Raw genomic sequence first — 23,680 nt, 5'->3', positions numbered from 1 at the left:
TGTTTAAAATCTCAAGAAGAGCCAGATGCCAATGGCTTGGCAGGAAAGTCTCTGAGACTCTTATGATCAATTAACCCCTAAAAGAGCCAGAAATGGAGCTATGGCTCAAGTAATAGAGCACCAGACTTGAGTGAAAAAGCTAAGGAACAGTGCCTAGGTCTTCAGTTCAAGCTCCAATACTGGCACACACACACACACACACACACACACACACACACACACAACACACACAATAAAAAAGAAATGCTTACACATTTCCTTTATGATATTAGTGTAAGTCTGATGCTAAAATAAACATCATTTATAGAAAATGATTATAATTATAAATAGGTATAGGGGTATGGCTCAGGGGAATCACACTTGAGAATGAACTTAAGGCCATTGATTAACTTAAGGCCATTGATTTGTTCTCTATCACCAAAAATCTAAACAAAACTAGAAATTATAAATAACACATTAAATATTATAAAACTATAACACCATAATGTAATAATAGTACAAACACAACAGCAGCAGATTGAATACAGATTTATAAGAACAATACATCACCACCATGTATTGTAGGTTAGAGAGAAACTCTATCTTTGGGGGAGGAGCAGTCCTGGGGATCAAACCTAGGGAGTGGTTACCTGCTCATTCAGGGTGTTTCATTGAGCTATAGCCCTGATCACCTTAACGGACACAGAAAATGTAATTGATGGTATATAACATCAACTCAGAAAAAAAAATTCTCAGCAAAATGACTGTATTAACATTCACAATGAAGGTTCCCTTTTCTTTACATCCTCCCCAACAATTTCCATCTTTTGTCATTAGCCATTCTAATAAGTTTGAGGTGATGGTTCATAATGGGTTTAATTCACATTTCCTTAATGATTAGTGGTAATGAACATCTTTCACATACCTATTGGCTTTTTATATCTTCTTTGACTCAGTAGTTCTACTTCATGAATATAGCAAAAACAGGGAAATTCGTGTTTCTGCCCAATAGGAACTAAGAACAACTTTCTTCATTGCAGTCCAAAGCTGGAGACAACTATGCATTATTTATCATATAAATATAATAGAGAAATATAATAGATTCATAGCTTTTCGGCCCAGGTTGGATCTGAACCTCAGTCTTCCAAGAATCAGTCTCCTGAGGAGCTAGGATTGCAGGCAGGAGCCACCTGCAACTGGGTGAAAATGTTTAGATATGTGGATGTTAGTTAACATATATAAAATGTAAGAAATCATTGAGTTTATGTACATTTCAGATTTGTATACTTTTCTGTATCATTACATATAGTTTAGACACAATCCAAAAGGATAATAAACTACATTAATAACAAAAAGGAAAAAAATCTTAAACTTGTAACACTTAGATGGACAAAGATTAAACAAGCATTAAAAAAAGTAGTCTTGACTGCCATCAAGGTTCATTTGGAAGCTGTTTTAAAAGGGAACTTAGTGGGCTGGGGATATGGCCTAGTGGCAAGAGAGCTTGCCTCTCATACATGAAGCCCTAGGTTTGATTCCCCAGCACCACGTATACAGAAAACGGCCAGAAGGGGCGCTGTGGCTCAAGTGGCAGATGCTAGCCTTGAGCAAAAAGAAGCCAGGGACAGTGCTTAGGCCCTGAGTCCAAGCACCAGGACTGGCCAGAAAAAAAAAAAAAAAGTTTAAAATTGTGATGGCTGGGAATATGGCCTAGTGGCAAGAGAGCTTGCCTCATATACATGAAGCTCCGGGTTCAATTCCCCAGTACCACATATCTGGAAACAGAAGTGGCCCTGTGGCTCAAGTGGCAGAGTGCTAGCCTTGAGCAAAAGGAAGCCAGGGACAGTGCTCAGGCCATGAGTCCAAGGCCCAGGACTGGCAATAAATAAATAAATAAATAAATGGGAACTTAGCAATACTGTGCACATCAAAGTTAATACATGTCCTCTTGGACTCTACTTTAACAGCAATTTAGTCAAACATGCTATTCATAAAAACACTCAAAGACTTGTGAAAAGATCTTAATGGAGTCATTATTTATAATAGAAAAGAGTTAGGGAAAAGATTTTCCCATCAATAAGAAAATAGATAAAATAATATCCATGAACTATCTTAACGCCATTGAAAAGCTTTAGATTCATCAGTATATTTTGCCAAACTGAAAAAGAAACTATGAACTATATAAACAAGCTAGGACATCTCGGCTTCTAGCTCCTTATCCCATTATTTAGCCAGCCTTTATCTCTCTCTTTCTCTGTCTCTTTCTTTCACTACTTTTTTTCCTTTCCCTTCCTCCTACCCTTCTTTCCTTCCTTTCTTCTTTCTTTTCTTCCCTCTTTTCCCTTCTCTCTCTCTTTCTCTCTCTCCCCTCCCTCCCTACCTCCCTCTCACCCTTCCTTCCTTCCTTCCTTCCTTCCTTCCTTCCTTCCTTCCTTCCTTCCTTCCTTCCTCTCCTTCCTTCCTTCCTTTCCTTCCTCTCTCCTCTTTCTCTCTCTCTCTTTCTTTCTCTCTTCTTTCTTTCTTTCTTTCTTTCTTTCTTTCTTTCTTTCTTTCTTTCTTTCTTTCTTTCTTTCTTTCTTTCTTTCTTTCTTTCTTTCTTTCTTTCTTTCTTTCTTTCTTTCTTTCTTTCTTTTTCTCTTTGCCTTGGGCCTTAATTCAAGACCTGGGCACTGTCCCTTGGCTTTTTTGCTCAAGGCTCATTCTCTATTTCTTTGAGCCACAGCACCACTTCTGGTTTTGTGCTGGTTAATTGGAGATAAGAGTCTCACAGACTTTCTTGTCTGGGATGACTTCATGGAATTTCCTGCCTGGGCTGGTTTGGAACTGTGATCCTCAGATCTCACCCTCCTACATAGGTACAATTACAAACATGAGCCACCAGTGCCCAGCTTAACATTCTTTTATTAATCAAAACATTTTTTTTTCTGGCTGTGAACTGGTGGCTCACATCTGTAATCCTACCTACTCAGGAGGCTGAGATCTGAGGATCGTGGTTTGAAGCCAGCCCGGGCAGGAAGGTCCAATTAACCACCAGAAAACTGCAAATGGTGCTGTGGCTTAACATGGAAGAGCACTAGCCTTGAGCAAAAAAGCTCAGGGACAGGGCCCAGGAGCTGAGTTCAAGACCCATGACCAACCAAAAAAAAAAAAAAAAACCCTAAGCAATCTTTTTCCCCCTGAAATTGAATATATTTTCTGTATTTAAACAAATATTTCTCAAAATGTATGTAGTAACCTAAATATGGGAACCATATCAAAATGAATGTAAGACATAATTTAAAATACTGAATTTGGCTGTGCTCAATGATATGGCTTATGATCCCAGCTACTGAGGATCTGAAGAGAAAAGGTGAGTTCAAGACCATTCTGGACAACACATGAGACTTCTGACTTTAAACAAAACAGGGAAAAATCAAGGTCAGTCTTTTTATTTTTTTCTTCCAGGACTAGGGATTGAACTCAGGGCCTCATGCTTGTTAGGCAAGCATTCTATCCTTGGAACCATGCCCCAGCCCTTTTATTGCTCTAGTTATTTTCAGATAAGGTCTTCCATTTTCCTTTGCATAGGTGGGACTAGCAGGTATGTACTGCTATACTTGGCCTATATATTAGGATAGGGATCTCACTAACTTTTTGTTCAGGCTGGCTTTGAGCCTCAGCCTTCTTCCAGGTCTTTCAAGTGGCTGAGGTTACAGGCATGTACACCCAGTGCAAAATCTAGGCATCAATTCTGATTTAGATGGTGATACTATTAAGGAACTCTTTTTTACTTTGAAATTTAATGTTATTTAATTTTGAGCTGGGGAACAAACACAGGGCCTTGTGAATGCTAGGCCAGTGCTGTACTTAGAAGCTACATACCCTTGGCTCTTTTTCTTCTTTCATTGAGAAGAATCTGGGCTGGATTCCATTCATAGTAACAAGCCTTCAGGATGGACTTTGATCTGTTTTGGCTTATGGTTAGCCCTCGCTATGTGTGTCAAGTGGGCTGGTAAAGTAGAACAAATGGTACCCCATATACTCAACTCCAATAGAAGCCAGGGATCCTTTGACAAAAAGAGCAATGTGACTGCCACTTTACAAACAACCATGAATTCAGTTTAGCACTAAGGACTGTGGCAGTTGGAAAACACCATCTCCTGGGCAGCTGCTTGACTACTGTCCCCAATTAACTTAGCAGAGTCTCAAAAATAGAAGGCAACCTCTGTTCTGTTATATAATAAACAGCTCTTTATTTGAAATGACAATATTTACTTTTCCTATAGTGAACTCGAGCAGCCTACTAGGCAGAGGACAAACAGTAGAAATGCCTAAAATGGAAACTTGAGAGAGCAGTTTTTCGAGTACTGTTTAGTTTATTTTCTACTTAACCAACATGGAATTAGATGATGCCCATGTATGTTACCTCACATTATATGTAATTTGTACAGGATCGTAGGTGACATGAGACTTTGTGAGTGAACATTATGTGTCTTTTCTGATAAGTCTTGAAAAATACATGACAGATGTCAGGGTAGTTAGTGAGTTTCTGATGGGAGAATTGTTTAAGTAGAATTAAACATGTTTTCTGAGGGATTCCACTAAGAATACCAGGTTTATCTGGCCATAGTAGTGTGTGAGTAAGACAGGAGGAGCTCAAGTTTGAGGTCAGCCTAAGCTACATAGCAACATTCTGTCTATAACTAACTAAATAACCAAATAAATAACTAAATAACTAAACAGAGTATAGTTCAGTGGTAGAACCTCGGTCCAGCATTACAACAACTAAACAGAATAGAACAGAACAGAACATTTCTAGCCTCTCCCCAAATGAAAAAGCCTCAAATCTCTCTTTTCATTATCTCATTTGCAAGTGGTCTTCAAATAAAATTTAAAATATTAAAATTATGATGACTTGCCTTTTGGGCTATTTAAGTTCCCTTTTATATGCAAGAAGCAGTGCTGCATATGGTCCTCCTGTGTTTTTACTATAAAACCCCTAAATCACAAAGGACCACTGTTTGCAGTGCAGGCTGCCATTTGTAGCATCATCATACGTCCTGTTTTCTCCTTCTCCTGTGAGAGTGTGGCAACTCTCCAGAATATCCCCACTGCTTGCCAGTCTTGAGTGAGGCTCAGAGATCCAATTGAGTTACACTCTTCTACAGGGATCATGAACAACAAAGAGATTTTTAAAACCTTCTAGCTTGAGTGTGTGTGTGTGTACATGCATGTGCATGCAAACTATTACTGGGGCTTGACTCAGCAGTTGGGAACTCTTCCTTAAGAGAGATTTTTATGCCTAGGCTGGCTTCAGACTGTGATCCTCAGATCTCAGCCTCCTTAGCAGCAAGGATTGCAGGTATGAGCCACCAAAATACTGGGCATTTTTCTTCGGAGAATGAGGTTTCCTTAATTATTATGACCAATGCTTAGCTAATCTTAGAAGTATTTCTTCTCTTGTGGCTCTTGTGTACTTCTAATTCATTCAGCAAGAGCAATCATTGATTTTTATTTATGTGGTGGTGCTGGGGATTAAGCTATGGCCTCAGTACTGTACAGGCTAAACCAGTTCTGTACACTAAGCTATTCTCCCAGTCCTAGAGTGACCATTTAAAAAAAATCAAGTGATTTCCTATCTAGTTGCTAACTGTATATACATTTTGGTTCCTAACAAACCCAAAGATTCTACTCTTTACCTAAAATCCAATCTTAAAATCCTTTTCAAAATAGCATTTAAAAAGTAAATTTCAGCTAGGTAGGTTAAAAATCTTTATTTCCTCTTAAGAATCCTGTCTTTTTGTTTTAGTCTTATGTTAGACAGAGTGCTTTTTCTTCTTCTTTCAAAGTATATCCCATCAACCAGCTGCATCAAAATGACCTGAGATTTTGTTTCAAATTCAGATTCCCAGGTCTCACTTGAAACCTAAGAAATTATCAGCTAGAGATCTGGCCCACTAGACAACTTTTGTTTAAAATGAATGCCTTGATCCTTTGCTTGTTCACTAAATTTCATGAAATACTCTCCACCAGGTCATCCAAATCCCTAATTTTATAGAATTTATAGTACTTTGTTCCTTCTTAATAAGCCAAAGAAAGAATTGTAAGTATTGAAAGTAGAGGCCAAATTTTGTCCTAGACCGTGTATTCTATTGTAGCCCTGTTTATGAACTCTTAATAGCTTCTCTGTGGGACAGTTAAGCTGTAGTAATTACCTCATGGTTCTGTCATCTGTGTGTCTCCTCCCACATGACATTTGTACCACCTAACACTTGGGTTTATTTCCTGACAGCTCTAGGTGGGCTGGTTGCCACTTCATATTACTTCCCCCCTTTGGCAATTTTAAAACATCTAATGAAGTTTCTCACAAATCTTTTTTTTTTTGGCCAGTCCTGGAGGCTTGGACTCAGGGCCCGAGCACTGTCCCTGGCTTCCTTTTGCTCAAGGCTAGCACTCTGCCACTTGAGCCACAGCGCCACTTCTGGCCATTTTCTGTATATATGGTGCTGGGGAATCGAACCCAGGGCCTCATGTATATGAGGCAGGCACTCTTGCCACTAGGCCATATCCCCAGCCCCTCTCACAAATCTTAATCTTGACTTTAAGAGTCTAACTTAAGAAGAAGAATATTTTATAATGATCCTCTAAAACCAAGTCACTTTCAGTCACTTTAATCTTTATGTAAGTTGATTTTGTAAATAAATGGAGGACCGGAGATATACATAGTTCAGCGGTAGAACATTTACCTGCCATTCACAAAGCCATGGGTTTGCTTCCTAGCATGGCTAAAAGTAAATGAATGAATAACTTAGGAAGGCTCTGGGATTCACAGCACTTACTTCCAAAACTGTCTGTCGGTATTATCATCATCAGAAAATTACACAATCTCTCTGCTGTGGGTTTTCTTTTTGTTGTTGTTTGCTTGGTTTTGTTTTGTTTTAATCTGGCCTCACTATGTATATAACCCAGGCTGGCTCTGAACTCAGTCACTACCCATCTTCCACAGGCTTCCCACTGCTGGGATTATAGGTGTGCACCTCCATGCCTGTCTCTGTCATGTTTACAAGTATCCTTTATAAGAAGGATAATAGTTCCCAAAGTTCTGAGAAGGTAGATAGAATCAGGCTTGTAAAATGTTAAAGGTTCTTCAGTGAAGGATAGTATAAGAAGTGAAAATTATTGGTATTCCTCCTTTTTTTTTTGTCAGTTGTGGGGCTTGAACTCAGGGCCTAGGCACTGTCCCTGAGCTTTTCTCCTGAAGGCTAGTGCTCTACCACTTCGAGCCACAGCTCCACTTCTGGTTTTCTGCTGGTTAATTGGAGATAAGAGTCTCACAGACTTTACTGCCCTGGCAGGCTTTGAACCGCAATCCTCAAATCTTAGCCTCCTGAGTAGCTAGGATTACAGACATGAGCCACCAGCAAGGGGCTACCATTCTTTCTATAGTTCTTCAAAGTTTCTAACCTGTCATTGATGAATCTGTCACTTGAAATGTTTCCTGTGTTTTCAGAGTTACTGGAGAGGTATAATCTGATCTTGCATTTTCCTAGAGGGTTTTGTTTGGGGGTGTGGTGGGGGGTGGACTTTAAAATTTACTAAAAAAATAAAACAAGTACTATTACCTTATATTTGTTCCTTCTTCCAATCCCTCTCCCTCTCTCTCTAATACATACATTCTCTCTCATTTTCCTTCCCTCCTCTTTCTGTCTCTAAGGCTGCAATGTGCATCTTTATCTTCACTTTTTATTGACTAGATTGATTGAACTTACTAAACCATTTGGATCATCAAAGCCTCAAGTGCTTTGGGTTAGCTAAAGTACCGCAAAGTCCACTAGCTCATTAGCAGTAAACCCTAATGTAGGAAAGTGATTAAGAAATAAATTATTTACTTGATGTCATTTTTGGTTGTGAAATCATTCTGTTCATCTACAGTTTCAGTTGCTATTATGCACAAACTGTTCTTTTAAATTTTTTCTTAGTCAAAAGTAAGGAATTTCGAGGTTCTAAATAGACACAAAGCAAACCAAAGACCTATCTACATATTACAATCACTAAATTTTTAATGACTGAGGAAATTCTAGTTGATTCATGAGGATGTTTGATGATGGTTCCAATTGCAGTATGCAAGAAAGAATTTTAAAATATCATTGAATCTACTTGTTTGACGTTCATTACCATACATTGGTGTGTACATTTTATAAACAAAAAATGGTAAGTTTTATGTAAAAGAGGAATGAGCTGGAAAAAAACCCCAAGAATCTGGCATACAGAGATAAACAGATAAATTGACAGGCACAAAGTAAAATAAGGAAGAATCTCATATAATGGTGTCTGAGGCTGCAACACCTTCTGAAACTTATGTTCCTTGCTATTACATAAACTAAAACCATTCAGTTACATTTTTACAGTTGCTGCAAAGTGGTCTACAGATAGTTTAATTGCTTGAGTTTGGTTGACTTCCCTTCTTGAACAAATTTGAGAATTAAACCTTCACAAATGTTCCTAATATTTTCTGAACAAGGAAGTGGGATGTTAGTGCTTTTTTCAGTGCTGCATGTACCATTATACCATCTGTTGGTGAGCTTTGACTATTAGCCTTTAGAAGGATCAGGATATTCTGATTTGGGAGTTTCTTCCACATGGTAAAAATAAAAATGTGAAATTTCAGTAACTAGCATGAAAAATCTTAGTAGTATTTGGGAAGTTTTCAGAAACTAGAGCTTTTACATAACATGGAAATTTAAATGTTTTGAAAGTTCAGTAAAGTAGGTTGTATACAGGAGTGAAGACTAAATTATCCACTCAGAGGGGTAACCCTATAGCCCACATGTCTGGATTCATGTATGCAGATAGATATACTTCATTTTTCCTAGGACATTGGGTTCTAAAAAGCTATCACTCAGAATGGACAGTTTTATGATTGCATAAAAAGAAAAAGAAAGATGACAGATTGCTATAAAAATGAAAGGCTGAAAACATTATGACTTAAATGAAGACATGGAACAAAAATCAGCCTAGAATTGCACAATTGAAAGAGAGACAAAAAAAGGAAAAAATTGTGCAGGTTTGAAGCATATGGACACCCACCCAGTTAGCAACCAGGGCAAAGGGAGCCCCAGACTTTAGCTTATTAAAGATGACCTTTCCCCTCTCTAAAATTTCAAAGCTGACGTTTCAAGTGCTGAGCAGACTGTGTGCCATATGTAACATGACCTCAGTTCCACTCTGCCTGAGCACTGATGGCATCACTAATGAGAGGTGAAAGGTCCTCTTCTTGCAGCTTTTCAGAAAGCCACCAACTCTTGCCAGTGAACAAATGCTCCTCCCTCCTTCTTCCTCCCCTTCCCTTGGTTTGAAGAGAACTGCATTTAATACACTCTCAAAATACTTTTTATTACCAGTTGATTTGCTTACAGCCAGCCAAGTGGCAGGATATACAATCCCATGCAGAAGAAAATATTTATTTTGACTCAGAAGGCACAGGGATTAAGAGAACATTGTACTAACCTTTGCCTTTCATCTAGGTTTTAAAGGGAAATTCTCCAGAGGCATCCATTGAAGTTCTATTTTTAATAAAGAGAAATCAAAGACTCTTAGGAGCCCAGGTGTATATTTATCAGAGGGAAGGAGAGAAAAGGGAAAAAAAGCTATATTAGGGTGGGGGTGGGGTGGGGGTGAAAGGCAGCTTTCATAAAGCTGCTTTAGAGACTGGAAAAAGATGTGTGTGCTGGAATCTGTTAAGAAGCATTTCTAACAGCCTCCACTCCACTCCCCACCCCCTTTTCTCTGCTGCTTGGGAACAAAATAACCTCCCCCCCCCCCCAAGTAGGTTGTTATCATATTCATGGCATGGTCAATTTCCGTTTGCCAAGAAAATATTTAGTCTGATCAAAGAAATTAGAAAATCGGATGAATAGAAACAGACGTTCCCACATAAGAAGCGATTTTCCTTGTGATGGAGGCCCACCCAGTGACTCCTGAGCGTGAGCTCTGCTGCCAAATGCAGAACCGGCTAGGCCACCTGGATTCTGCCAGAGGTGCTATGGAAGCGCCTCGACTCCCCTGTCATTGAGATGGAGCTTGGAGCTCCCGTATGACACGTGGGAAGAGGACGGGTTCTGGTGTGTGTGCACAAACCAGGACCTTGAATCCAGAGGCATCGGCCAAGACAGAAGACCAGTGATTCCGGATCCTTCTGTTTTGTTTTGCTTTTGTTTTAATTATGCTCATGGAAAGATAAGAACACATTATCCCTTGGTAGAAAAACAGATGTGTGTTCTTTTGGAGTAGAGGAATAGCAGTTTCTCCCCAATTAACATAAGTTCAACTTTAAAAAAACAATAAAATTTGTGAGTTCATATGGACAATGGGTGATACTGATCGTTGTCTTGGGGATGTTTCTGCGCGCGGCATGTGCGCCTCAACCGACTGGTGATGGTGACTTAGGAGCATTTCCCATCTCTTCCTAGTTGCTGGGCAGGGATGGACCAGATGGGGTAAGACCACTTGCTGTGGTCGCGGTTTCCTGCCACCGGAACCCACGATTCTGAAAGGACGTCCGAATTCCTCCACTTACGCCGGGCAAATGAGGGCACCTCGTTCCCTAGCCAAGCGTCGTGTCCTTATACCGATGCCTCCGGATTGGGGATAGAAAAAACAAAGAAGGGTTGTGTTTGAAGGAGATGTCTGGGTCCTGTCTGGGTCTCCGCGGGGCTGTCATCCCAATGCACCCCCATCCCCACCCCAGGGCTCCGAAGCGCAGATCTTCTTTTTTGTTTCGGTTCCTGCGGGCCGGGCGACGACTCCTTTGCCAGGAAGATAGCGCCCCCTCTCTCCTCAAGCCGCGTGCGCCGCGGGCCCGCGCCCCCTCCCAGCTCCGCTGACCTCCCGGCGCCACCTCCTGGTACCCGCCCTCCGCCCCTCGGTCCTCTCCTTCCGTCAAGCTCCCTTGCCGATCGGCCCCACAGATGTCCCAGAGGAACAGCTAGAAAGAGCGGCGGGCCGGATACTCCCTGGCACTCAAGGCCCCGGGGCAGGGGCACGCGATCCTTGGCTGCACAACTGGGCGGAGCCGCCTGGCTCGGCGGCGGCCCGCGAGAACTCTCAGGGGGTACGGAGAGGGCATTGCTGGTGCTGGGGATCCGGCTTGGGCAAGGCCAGGCTCTGCTGAGGCAAGACCCTGTCCTCACCTTGCTGAATAGCTCATCCTAGACTCCAGGATGGGCCCACGACACAAGGGACCTTGCCTGCACACGGGGTGATGGGTAGGGGCGGCGGGTAAACTTGAAGGTAAGGGGGGAAATCTTACGGCCCCCCTCCAAGTCCTAAAAGCGTCCCTCGGGTCCCACCAACTTCTTGCCTTTCAGGAAGACTTTGCCAAACACCTCAGCGGGCTTGGAGACTTTAGGGCTAAGGCTGAGCCTAGACAGGGCGAGAGAGGCGCAGGAGCATGGGTGAAAGGGCACTTTCCCAGGACCCTCTATCCCATTATTGTTTTTCCCCTTGGTCGGAGGACTGGTGCTGCAGACGAATGATCCGTGGCTCATCCGGGAACACAGACACTGAGCTCTGCCCAAGAATATCTGGATTCTTTAGGAGACACACAGTGTGCTCTTGTGGGCACGCAAAAGCAGAGGCCTGAAGTGCTCCCTACTCCACGGAACTCCTCCCTGTGCCCGAGAGCCACTAGGGGAGTTCGCCTCGAGATGACCTCGCCGCTGGACGCATGCGGCTTCCAGAAAGGCTCTGAGTCACCACCCCCTGGCCATTCCTCACAAAACCATCCATCTCCGCAGCTCATCGCCCAATTTGTCCACAGCACTTTCTTCCGAAATTCAGAAGCATTATCTTGTTGGGTTTTTTTTTTTAAGTATCTTAGCAAAGACGTGGCAATTATCCTGGGCTCGGGTTACACTTAATGGCTTTAGGCTGAGAAATGGAAGAATACAAATGCCGAGAACGTGCTGAGCGCCTCGCTGCCCGGCCTGGACCAGGGGTAGGGGAGGTGAGCTAGGAGCTTTGGGCTGGGGAGGAGGAGATTGGCCAACGTTCTCATTGTCTTCTCCAGGAAACTGTGAGAAGGGTGTTTTTTGGCCTTTTGTACCCCTAGAAGTTAAAGTCACCCACCGACAGACTCTCGGGAGTTTTGAGGAGAAAGTCACGTCCTGACCTGATCTGGTCAAGCTTTTGGCACGAGAGGTTGGATTTGGGGGTCGAGAACAGGTTGGGAGCTTCAGATACTTTTGGGGTAAGAAACAGAAGGGGGGCCCAAAGTTTCTCCTCTGGGGAACTATACTAAGATCCGGGTCGAGGCAAAAGCTGGGCGAAAACGACCGGGAGGAAAAAGGAGCCAGCCGGCCCAGAGAAACAAGAAGATTCCAGAGCAAAAGGCAGGGCCCTGGCAGTTGCTGCAGAGTTGAAAACCCCCTAGAATTGAAGAAGCCCAGAGATGGCTAGGCTTCTTCGCATTGGGTCGGTGGAGGGTCAGAGTCTTCATTTGGGTCCGCCAGGGTGAGCTGGGTCTGGAAAACTGGGGGAGGCAGAGAGAAAGAATAATAGCAAGAGGCCTTCATGGGCTCTCGCTCTGCTTTCAAAAGCCTGCCGGTCCCAGCAGGCTGTGGCTGCCACACTGTGCGCGTGTCTTTCTCCTTCTGTTCAAACCAGCCCCCACATCTTGAAGTAATCAGCAGCCGAGAAGGGACTCGTCCCCCTGGCATCTCAGGTTAAAGAAGGAGGTCCAGGAAAATGTGGTAGAGCCATTACAAGAAATCCGAGCCGCAGTCATCAGGGACTCCAATTGCCATCGCATTAGGATTGATTAGAGACCAGCAGTACCGTAATGACCCGGAAAGAGGGGCAGCCTGGGATTATTAATATCAGAACAGGGGGGTGGGGCCGGTGGACAGAAAACTGGGGAGAACTAGTTTTAAGTTACTAGGCTTTATATATAAGTGCAGGTTTACCTGAGGAAACTGGATAGTCAGTGAATCACAAACAATAAATCTAATTGCATCTAAAATTTCACAGTCTGATTTTTTAAAAAGAGAATAAGCCATCGTGAAAGCTAGAGCAACATCTGAGGTTTGCTTTTTTAAAATAAACACATTGATTTATACATTGGTTGTAAAGATTCAAGTGAAAATATAGGGCAGGATACAAGATGTCTGCTTCATTTACAAGATTTTCAATTCCCAACAATCCTGACTTTGCCTTCTGGGGCATGCATGTAGGTCTTCTCTCCAGGACTCTGAGGCAATGGAGTGTAGTTTAAAAAAATGCAGTCTGCAGAGGAGTCATAAACCAAATTTTAATTGAAGTGGTGATACCTGGGTAGTGGTTTTTGTTTTGTTTGTGATGTGAATGATTGGGATCCCAAAGAGATGTGGAGAAGAGAATGGTTGTCTCCTTCCTTCCTCGGACTATGAGCCAAAACAAATCAGCCCCTGATGGTCTGGGCTGAAATGCAGCTCACTGGATAATTAACTCCATCTTTCCAGTCCACCCTAACTGTTTATTTAGTGTCACCCTGCATTACCATCACTAGCACTTTCCTCTGAACAGGAGGAGCTGCTGGCTTTCACCTCCCAAAAGGAAATTCTTCTTAGCTTAGACAGATGTAGCATTCAGGATGTACATTAGTGGGGGAGGGGGAGTTGATTAGAAAGTCAATGGAAGATAAGCATTCTCTCTGAGAGTTTCATTTTGTAATCCTACTCTAAGGTGATATTTAAAAAGGGAAGTGCAGCCCTCTGTCTTAAATTCCTAAGAACCAATTCTTGTAACATTTCACTGGGCTCCACTTTTCAGAAAGATACTTGAAATCCAATGTTGACTGGGATTGTTTGTTGAGTCCTTAGGCCAGGGCCTCCTCAGAGGCAGCTGAAATCAGCCCCTTTCCTCCAGGTGACCAAAACACCAAGTCCTTCCTATGGCTGCTCCCACTTCTTGCCCTGTCTCTACTGGGGTGAAAGGTCTCAAAGGACCCTGCAGCTAGGCCCTGACTCCCTGTCTAGATTTCAGGGTCTTCTGGCTCTGCTTTACTTCGGTGAACATCATCCTGCTTTGTGCTAGAAATCATCCTGCTTTTGTGAGCTTAGTCCCTAGTGGAAATAAACAAGTACCCAGAGCTAAGATGAGGGGAAAGAAGGGAGCCGGAGGAGAGAGGGAAAAGTGAGAGGGAGTGGAGAGGGAGAGAAGAGGAAGGAGGAAGAGGACAAGAAAAAAGTAAGGATTGTTAAAAACAGCAACAACAACAACAACAACACAAAAACAAGAAACAAGTGCAGATAGAATAATCGAATTTCCTCTTTGAGTTGGAGAAAAGAGGTAGTAAGATGGAGAAGCACGGAGAGAGAAAAGAATGCAACACCTTGGAACACAGCGATCATAGGTCTGTCCCTTCCCAGTGTTTGCGTGTCCAGAGAAGAGATGGGGGCAGGCGGAAGCTCTGAGTGGCGGAGAACGGAGCTGAGGTGTACATGTTTGGCAGTGTTATCTTCCCTTGGCCTCTCTGGTGTCTGTCAGTGTGTCCCCGACCTCCGGACAATGTGGAGATGGCATGGTCAGGGGCCGCACGCGGCGGACTGGCGGGGTTTCTCGCGCCGGGCTGGCAGCTGGCTCGGTTTGTCCAGGTGTGGGAGGGGGCCGGCAGTCTGCTGGCGTCTGGAGCCGCCCCGCACTTTCGCACCGAGGAAGCTGGAAGCTCGGTTCTCGAGCTTCCCACTTCCAGGAGAAGCCCCCACCCCCACGCATAAATACATTAGTGCTACAGACAAATCCTCATTGTTCGGAAATAAGCCGCAGAGGCCGGCCAGCTCCCCTCAGCCAGGCAGAGCAAGGCAGGGACGTTGGGAGGGAAGGGAGGCGGGGGCCGCGCGGATCCGGTGTCACGTTGCAGATTCCCACTAAAGATAACGAAACGTGATCTATTTTTCAGAACAGCAAGTGGATGGGAAAGAACCTTGACAACACAAAACTCATTTACTAATGGACTGGTTTTGAGTTTCTCTTCTCTAGGCCGGCAAATAGTCCGCCCTTAGCCTTCGGCCTATTCAGACCTCTGGGGAGCAACACCCCCCCGCCCCAGCAGGCAGGTGGGCGGCTGCTCCCGCCTCGCCGGCCATCTGAGCCCGGGTTCCCAAGGATCGAGGGCACCTGGAGTTTCCGACTAAACCGGGGTGGGGGAGGGGGGATGAATACTGTCACTTCAGTTCGGGTTTGGAAGTTTTCCCGCACTGTCCCAGAGAGATGGCCTTAATTTGTTGGAGAAACTCCTCGCGATTTCTTTTCCTTCGGGCGAATCCCTACGGTTGCGCTTGGTGGAGAAGAAATTCCAAGAGAGCGGCGTGGGTGCCCCAAAGCAACGTGCTCCAACTCCAGGGAGAAATAAGTGCGTCCCAGCTAGACGTGTTTGAGCCTAACTCAGCCGAGAAACCTCAGCAGCTCCTCGTGTTTGTTTTTTTTTTTTTTTTTCTCTAGCCTTTGGACCCACAGGTTAGGTGCACCCGGCTATTACTGTCCGGCTCGGGCTCCACGAAGGTCGAAAGTGGACATCCGGCGCCCCTCGGGCCCGGCCGAGTTCCCCTCGGGAGCCGTGGGGCGGCCAGGGCTGCAGCCGGCTGGCTGGAATTGCTCGTTCCCTTTAAATCCCCGACGCATCTCTTATTTTTCATGCGTTTTGCATTGACAGCAAAGGTTTTATGTTACAGAACAACTCAAACCTTTCCGTGCGCGATTTAAAATGGATCATTTGGTTTATGTGGTTTGTAAATTCATGTCATTTTACCTCTTTTAGTGGTTTTCAGTGAAAGGTTCCATTTTGGGAAACCTTATATATCCGAGCCAATAATTAACATTTACAACAATTGGTTCCCTTAACCAAGGAATCGAAATAGCAGGTAGACTCCTTGGTATGAAGAGCATAGCACTTTTCCTTTCTAGTTCTGGGTTCGGTTGGATTAAACAGAAAAAGAAAAGTTGGCGGATTGGACATGGTTCCTGAGGACAAGCGCCTTTCTCCTTTCCCTCATGCCCTCAATCATGGCACCCGCACCACCGTCTCCCCAGTTGTCGCCCAAGTCTGGTACTTCCTGATACCTTTTGAAGACAGATGAAAAGAAGTGGGCAGTATTGGTGTCTAATTGCCGGCTCTCTGCTCTCTCTTATCCTTTGTAAATTTATACTTGTCCTTGTTTGTTCAAGCTATGCTTCATTTCCCTACACAAAACTGTTCACTGCAAAGTGCCCCAGTACTCAACACACCATTTGTCTTTTAAGGGATATGGCTATGCTTATAGAGCACCCCCCTCCCCCATTTTAATTGTGCATGCGTGCTCCAGACTTTAGGTACTGATTTTTAGAGGCAGTTTAAGCTCCTTAGCCCACGTTCTGGTCCTCTCACAGCTGCCATGTCAATAAGGACTGTTCCAAGCAGAAACATTCCTTTTGGCAGGACACTGCAGCTCCTCAAGACCTCATCCGAAACGTCATGAATGCTAAAATAAGACAGCGAGGGAAAATTACCAGACACATGGCCTTGGGCTCGGCAGTGCCAGGCTTCCAGTTTAGAAAGTAAGTCATTGGGCATACCATGTGGCTGGGGCTCTTTTGAAATAATACACACCCATTAACTGCATTAAAAAAAAACAACACTAAGCTAGGTGTAATGAAGTAGCCAAATCTGCTTCCAAGGTCTAATTGCATGGGGTATCCAGAGTTGCAAGGAGGCAGAGAGCATTGTGTGGGAGCTCAACAGAGAAGTAGGTTCCTGCCTATTTGGAATTGTGTGAGAAGCAACTCTGAGGTGGGAATCCTTTATGAGTTTGAAAAGTACCTTGCAGGGACAGTGAATTGGGTGCATTATTTTAAAACCACATAAATAATACAAGGGGAAATCTTTTTCTTACTTAGGAAGTGCAAAAAGTTCTGTGGTGCTGAGCTCTTTTGCTGATGGAATGAAAACATAAAGAAGACAAGCAGGTTAAAGAGCCTTGAGTTTGTTCTTCGGCATACACTAAGAGAGCACACTGAAATCAAAAGCATTTTTGAAGTGTACTTACAATTCTGTTTTGAACTTATCTAATCAGAGATAAGTATAGTCATAAAGTCACTCTCCTTCCGCCATTTGGCTTCCCTTATCTCCACACATTGTTCTTATCTCCTGCCAGTCTCAGCTACTGACAATAGATTATCTTTGTTTAGAGAGGCTAATTGTTTTCAGAATCTTTTTAATAATTGCTTTGGAAGGAGGTGTGCAAATGAGGCTTAAGATAATTACAGTTTCATTTGTGCAGTTTTTCTAAGTGTCCTCCACACACAAACAAAATAGCAGATGATGGGACTTAAATTGCAGGACATCTCTCATGCCCCAGCAGCAAAATAGTCCAGCATCCCAAATACACACACACACACACACACACACACACACACACACACACCTTTATTTAATCTTCTTGGAGCCGCTGTCCTCCTCTCTTTGAGGGCAGTGTCCCTCTCAGAGAAGGCAAGGATTATGTTACAACTGGACGGTTATTGGAGCCCGGCACAGTTTTATTCAATTTACACCCCATCCAGCGCCTTTCCTACGAAGGCTCCCTAAGCATATTCTTGCTAATGGAAAGTAAAGCTTCTCAGCATTCCTTAGTAGCATAGATAGCTTTCAAACACGCCGTCATGTAGACGGGGAAACTGAGTCCAGAAGCCTGTCAACCTAAGCCACAGAAACGTCAAGCTACCAAATCACAAATGAACCCGCAGAGTGTCTATCTGACTATAGCAGCTTTGGGCCTGGTTTCACATCGCGGCGGCCCTTTGAGAAGGGGAGGAATTCGGTCCAGATCAGAGTCCTTGCGCCCTTAGGAGGGTGCTGGAGTTTGGGGGAGGAGTGATGGGAGGTTCCTTAGGTTGGCTCTGGGAGCGGAGACAACCCGGGCAGAAGCAGAACCTGCAGCCCCTAAGCTCCGGCCTTCTCTTGTATTATTTATCGCGCTCCATAAGCTATTCATCAATCCATTATTTATTCATTCTAACATTAAGGTAATTAAATATGAGCTCACCGGGAAAGGGCAAGTCTGCAAGGGACAGGAGTATGGGGTGGGGGGAGAAGGGGAATTAGAACGTCTGGAATCATTGGTTTGTGCAGGGATGCGCGCAGCGAAGTTCTCTCCCCCCATCCCCCCACCCCAGGTGACACTGAAGAGGGGGCGGCGTTGCATGGACCTGCTTCCGTCCCCTTTCCCACCTGGTGGATCCCTCCTTCGGACCCCACCTTGCTTCCCACCCCTCTCTAGGTCCTTCTCCTCTCATCACTCCCTACCCTCAACCCCACAACTTCGCCCTCCCCACGCGGGGCGGCGTGGCTCTCCAGCCCCGCCGGGCGGCAGGCTGGCCAGCTTCGGATAGGCGCCGCCAGCAGCCAATCAGCGTGCCGGGGACGCAGCGCGCTTTAAGGCAGCTGCTGGGAGAACAGAAACTAAGTTCCCCGGCAACGAGCCGCATCTACCCCGCGGCCGGCGGGAGCCAGCGAGGCCCCGTAAGGCTACGAAGTGCGCCGGCCGCTCGGTGTCTAGCACGGGTCCCACTCCTTCTCTTCCTTCTTCCTTTGCCGCTCACCCCTAAGTTCCGACCTGCTTTTAGGCCTACGCGAAGCCTAGGGAGGGGGATAGAAGCAGCTGCGCCCCCCTTCCCGCGGCGGACATCCCCTGCTTTTCCGGCTCTGCTTGCTGCCGCGTGCGCCAGGGCTGTGCACCCCGGAGGCCCCAGCCATGTCGATGCTGCCGTCGTTTGGTTTTACGCAGGAGCAAGTGGCGTGCGTGTGCGAAGTTCTGCAGCAGGGCGGGAACTTGGAGCGCCTGGGCAGGTTCTTGTGGTCGCTGCCAGCCTGCGACCACCTGCACAAGAACGAGAGCGTGCTCAAGGCCAAGGCAGTGGTCGCCTTCCACCGCGGCAACTTCCGCGAGCTCTACAAGATCCTGGAGAGCCACCAGTTCTCGCCTCACAACCATCCCAAACTGCAGCAACTGTGGCTGAAAGCGCACTACGTGGAGGCCGAGAAGCTTCGTGGCCGACCCTTGGGTGCTGTGGGCAAATATCGGGTGCGCCGAAAATTCCCGCTCCCGCGCACTATCTGGGACGGAGAAGAGACCAGCTACTGCTTCAAGGAGAAGTCGCGGGGCGTGCTGCGGGAATGGTACGCGCACAACCCCTACCCCTCGCCGCGGGAGAAGCGGGAGCTGGCCGAGGCCACCGGCCTCACCACCACCCAGGTCAGCAATTGGTTTAAGAACCGGAGGCAAAGAGATCGGGCCGCCGAGGCCAAGGAAAGGTACGAGGCGGCGTGCACCCGGAATCTGGGGTGACCCCGAGAAGTCTTCTTTACCCCTTCATCTCTTTCAACTCCCCCTCCCGCCCCTGCAGGCATTTGCAACCGAGTTTTTCCCGCAGTCGGGAGCCGGTCCGCCTGGCGGCGCCCAGGCTCGGCGGCACTGCGGCGGAAAGTTCATGAACTCCGAGGTTGTCCGCCAGGGACGGGGCCTCATTTGCTTTGAGCCCCCCGCGCGTGGGTTTCTCTGGGGTTGTGAATGTCGGGACGTGTTTTTCATGCCTCCCTGGTTGGCTGCGCCGGGGCTAAGGAGTGTGTCTGTGGGTGTGTGGGGAGAGGTTCTGGAGATCGCCGGGAAGGGAATTGCGGATTGGTGTGGAGAGGAAAGCGGTTCGCTTTCCTCGGTGGGTTGGAGGATGGCGAACCTCTCTAGAGCTCTGGCTCCCGGGTTAAAACTGGCTAGAGACATCCGCCCTGTCCCCCCCACTTCCCCCCACCCTCGCCCGCCCGGATCTTCCAGCGCTGGCTCCCGGCAGTCTTCGGAGGAGATTTAGCCCGAGTCATTCAGCCCAGGCTGGACAAAAGAAGGCGTCTTGAAAAGAAATATAAGGAAAATAGAGCTTTGAGGGAGCGGGCGCTGCGTTGACACCGGGGAGCCCCCAGTCCAGGAAGGACTCCTCGCCGAGCTCCCTGGCGCGTGGCCTGCGCGCCGCAGCCCGGCCCCCGGCTGTCGGCGCCGCCGCCCCGGGCGACGAAAGGGGCTTCCGCGGCCGGCTTCTCTGGCTCCGGAGTGCAGGCGGCATTGTGTTTTTAACCCGAGCCTGCCCATCCTCGTCCAAACACCCTCGGCCACCAGGCCGCAGAGTTTGTGACTGAGACCAGCCCTCGAAGCGGAGATCGCGCTGGGAGAAGCACGGGAGGTTGGGAGAGACCTGAGCGTTGCGCCCAAGCGACGTTTCCTTTGTTCGCGCCCCGGCCAGGGTGCCAAAGACCGGGCGTGCTCATCGCCCTCTGGGTGGAAAAGTCATAGAGTCGATGAAGTTCCGCGGAAACGGGCTCTTAGGGGGCCGAGGGGGGCTGGCACTTTGTGGGAAAGGGAGAGAAAGGGGGAGGCTGGCAGGCGAAAGGCGCCCTGAGGGCCTCGAGCGCAGCGCAGTGAAGGCGGAAGCGGCGAGAGCAACGAAACCCTGGAGTTAACCCGGACCCGTGAAGGGAATGACGCCCGCGGCGCGCGGGGCGGCTCGCAGCCCCTGCGCGGCCGCCACGTTTTCTCTGCCGGAAAAGAATGGGTTGGCGAGTGAGTGTTAGTGGGGAGTTTGGGAGGAGTCGGTGAGGGTTGCGAGATGAGCTAGTGACTTCGGAACTGAGATTGTAGGTTCCAGATTGGCCTTTCGTTACCAAAACGGACCGTCCTACTAAGCCAGGAGGGAAGGACCCATTCGAGGCTGAAATCCGAGAGACTGGCGGAGCTCCGTGTTCACTCAGGTCACTGGGCCGTTCTGGGCACCACTTCCCACGACCTGCCCGGGGCCTCCGGATCCGCAGGCTCTGGCCTGGGACCGCCGAACTCGTCTTCTAATAGTTCCGTCAGCTGCAAAAGGGCTATTGACTTGATTCACCCCAAACATTTGTGCATTGGGGACTGACTATGTTTGTCCCTTGGTCATATCTTTATCACCAACAACCATTTGTTGGAAGACGTTCCAACTTCGAAATATGGTGCTAGTTGATAGATTTTTCTAAGTGTCACTGAACAAAATTGAAAACTTTTTTTGTTGTTGTGTCTAATAAACCCTGCTCCTCTGGCTTCGTGAACTCTGGAAGAGAAAAAGACCTCCTTCCTAGAGGAGGGCTCTGGCGTTAGCTCCCCACTTTTCCAGTGTCCTCACTCTTCTCACCTCCGAGGGCAGAGCTCCTCCATTTGGGTTGGTGACAGATTGCACAATGGCCTTTTCCTCCTTCCAGTTCCCCTCCCTTCACCTCACACTTTTTTTTAACCCACTTTTTTTTTTTTTTTCTTAACCATATGGTGTTGTCCTTTACTTCTTAGGGAGAACACGGAAAACAATAACACCTCCTCCAACAAGCAGAATCAACTCTCTCCTCTGGAAGGGGGCAAGCCACTTATGTCCAGTTCAGAAGAGGAATTCTCACCTCCCCAAAGTCCAGACCAGAACTCCGTCCTTCTGCTGCAGGGCAATATGGGTCATGCCAGAAGCTCAAACTATTCTCTCCCTGGCCTCACAGCCTCACAGCCCAGCCACGGCCTGCAGGCCCACCAGCACCAACTCCAGGACTCTCTCCTCGGCCCTCTCACCTCCAGTCTAGTGGACTTGGGTTCCTAAGTGGGAAGGGGCTTAGGCCTCCAAGGGATGGCTTGATCAACAACCAAACTAGGGACACTTGTAAATAGAAATCAGCAGCTTGTTTCTGGGGTTCTTTGCATATAAAGGAATGGTGGACTTCTTTCACAAATATCTTTTTAACAATCAACAGTGGTCAGTGGTCTGGAGCATAGTCTCCCTTTTCTTCCACTCTCTCCACTTTTTCATTTTCCCTCCTAGTGAAGAGATGGGGGGGGGGGGGAACTAACAAAACCACCCAGTCTTGCTGGTTCTGAGCAACCCGGGAACCCACTTCAAGAGCCTTTCTTTCTTTTTTTTCCTTCCTTCTTTTTTCATTCTTCCTTCCCTCCTTCCTTCTCTCTTCTTTTTCTTTTTGAATGACAAGTCAACTGGATTTTAATTATTTCCTTTTAATTTATTTATGGAGAAATATTTTTGGGAAGAGGAAGAGGAAATGAAGAAAGAGATAGAGATCAAAATAGTAGTGAAAATAAGAGCCTCCAGCTTGGGAGGAAACTGGTTGCATTCTTGAGATAAATAGAAAAAATACTTTTTTTGATGGGAAGATTAAGTTTACATTTTCATATTTAGTGTTAAATAATTTTATGTAGGTTAAAATAAAAGAACAGTATTAGGGGAAAAAACAAGTGCCTAAATGTCTTAATACTCTTTATCTGAGACAGAAGTAGAGGTGAGCATTAGTTATACAATTATTTTTGTCAAATTTAGAGGGAGTTTGGTTGTTTATTTTCTTGGTTTTTTAAAACGACAAACTAAAAATGTACTAATGTGAAACAAAACAAAAGCAAACGCTTCCCTGGATGCCATTATTTCTCATGCTGTCAGAGGTTTCATATCTGTAGCCTACTCCTGCAGGTTTCTCCTCTTCCCAGTTTCTAGCTTACAAAAGGGATGTCGACAAATCTGGCAACCTGCTATTTGTTACTAAAACAGCATGTGTTTTCAGGCTTCTTTTCTATTGTACCTAAACCAGTCTAAATTAAAACTTAGTAGAACACCAGGAGTATGATTCTGTTTCTGAAAGGTGAGTTGTGTATTGCTGTCATTGAGGCCCCCCCCCCTTTTTTTTTTTTTTTTTTTTTTTACATTTTCTTGATTAAAAAAAAATAGTGGTGATGAATTGCTGGGTATTTGGAAGACTATTACCTGAATCAAGAGTAGTGACTAGGTTAATGAAATGACAGAAAGAGGTAATTTAGCTTTGGGGTATTTATTTTTTAATTATTTAGATGATATACTTTTGTTTACCACTAGCTCTGTTCTACAGCAATCATATATGTTAACTCAGCTCTTTTGTGTTAACAAGCTTATGACTGTGAAAGTAAAAGTGATTTATCGGCTTGGGTGTGTGGGGGGGAGGAAACTCGAACAAGGATTTAAACATTATGAATTAATCTGTACAAATAGAAAGCAGACCAGCAGGACAGGAGCTCTTTTTCAGTGCTGCTGAGAGAGTGTCCAGAAAAATCCCCGTAATCTTATAGGCTCCATGTTATTTTCACCTGGGGCAAAATGATGTATCTTGTGTATTTAGCTTTTAAAACTAGTGAAACAAATGGCATTATTTATTAAAATTCTACTCAGGATAACAGACTTACTTGTGTTTTGTGAAACATTGTTCCCTAGGGAGAGTATTTATTTTCTGACATGACAGTTTCATAATTTTGATTTTCCCCATCCATAACTGTCACCAGTAATATATTCATTTCTTGCTTACCCTTTCCTATTGTTCTTGTCCTGATTTAGGAGAGTGAAATGTATGTGGGAGATTAAGGCCTTATTATGATTTTCTTTTTTTTTTTAAGCTGTCAAATTGTTTTGAGTTCAAGAGAGAAATGGTCACTGTACTTTACAATCACTTTTACTTATAAAAAGTCATCTCTCCCCTCCCCCCCCAGTGATGGACAGATGTGCATAGCAGCTCTGAGACCATGATTTGGGGTTGGGAGCTTAGGGTTCCAATCTCCCTTGTTAGTGTTTTGGATCATTAAGTCGGTGTTTATTTAAGCCACTAGGGTGTTTATTCTCCACGTCTTGG

General features: G+C 45.6%; 1 protein-coding gene across 1 annotated transcript; it reads left to right on the top strand.

Annotated features, from left to right (window-relative positions):
* The first annotated feature begins 18,572 nt into the window (after positions 1-18,572).
* Six1 (SIX homeobox 1) lies at positions 18,573-22,642 on the top strand. The gene is made up of 2 exons (XM_048362085.1): positions 18,573-19,279; positions 21,327-22,642. The coding sequence occupies exons 1-2, from the start codon at positions 18,720-18,722 to the stop codon at positions 21,619-21,621; spliced, it is 855 nt and encodes a 284-aa protein (XP_048218042.1). The 5' UTR covers positions 18,573-18,719; the 3' UTR covers positions 21,622-22,642.
* The last annotated feature ends 1,038 nt before the right edge of the window (positions 22,643-23,680 follow it).

Source organism: Perognathus longimembris, chromosome 14 (assembly GCF_023159225.1).
Source record: "Perognathus longimembris pacificus isolate PPM17 chromosome 14, ASM2315922v1, whole genome shotgun sequence".
NCBI lineage: Eukaryota > Metazoa > Chordata > Mammalia > Rodentia > Heteromyidae > Perognathus > Perognathus longimembris.
This window is presented reverse-complemented; position numbering and strand designations above follow the sequence as displayed.

Bases quoted from the DNA above. Each gene is read 5' to 3' on its own strand.
- Six1 (XM_048362085.1), top strand. From the start codon at position 18,720: ATGTCGATGCTGCCGTCGTTTGGTTTTACGCAGGAGCAAGTGGCGTGC. The intron at 19,280-21,326 runs GTACGAGGCGGC...TTTACTTCTTAG, and splicing joins GCCGCCGAGGCCAAGGAAAG to GGAGAACACGGAAAACAATA.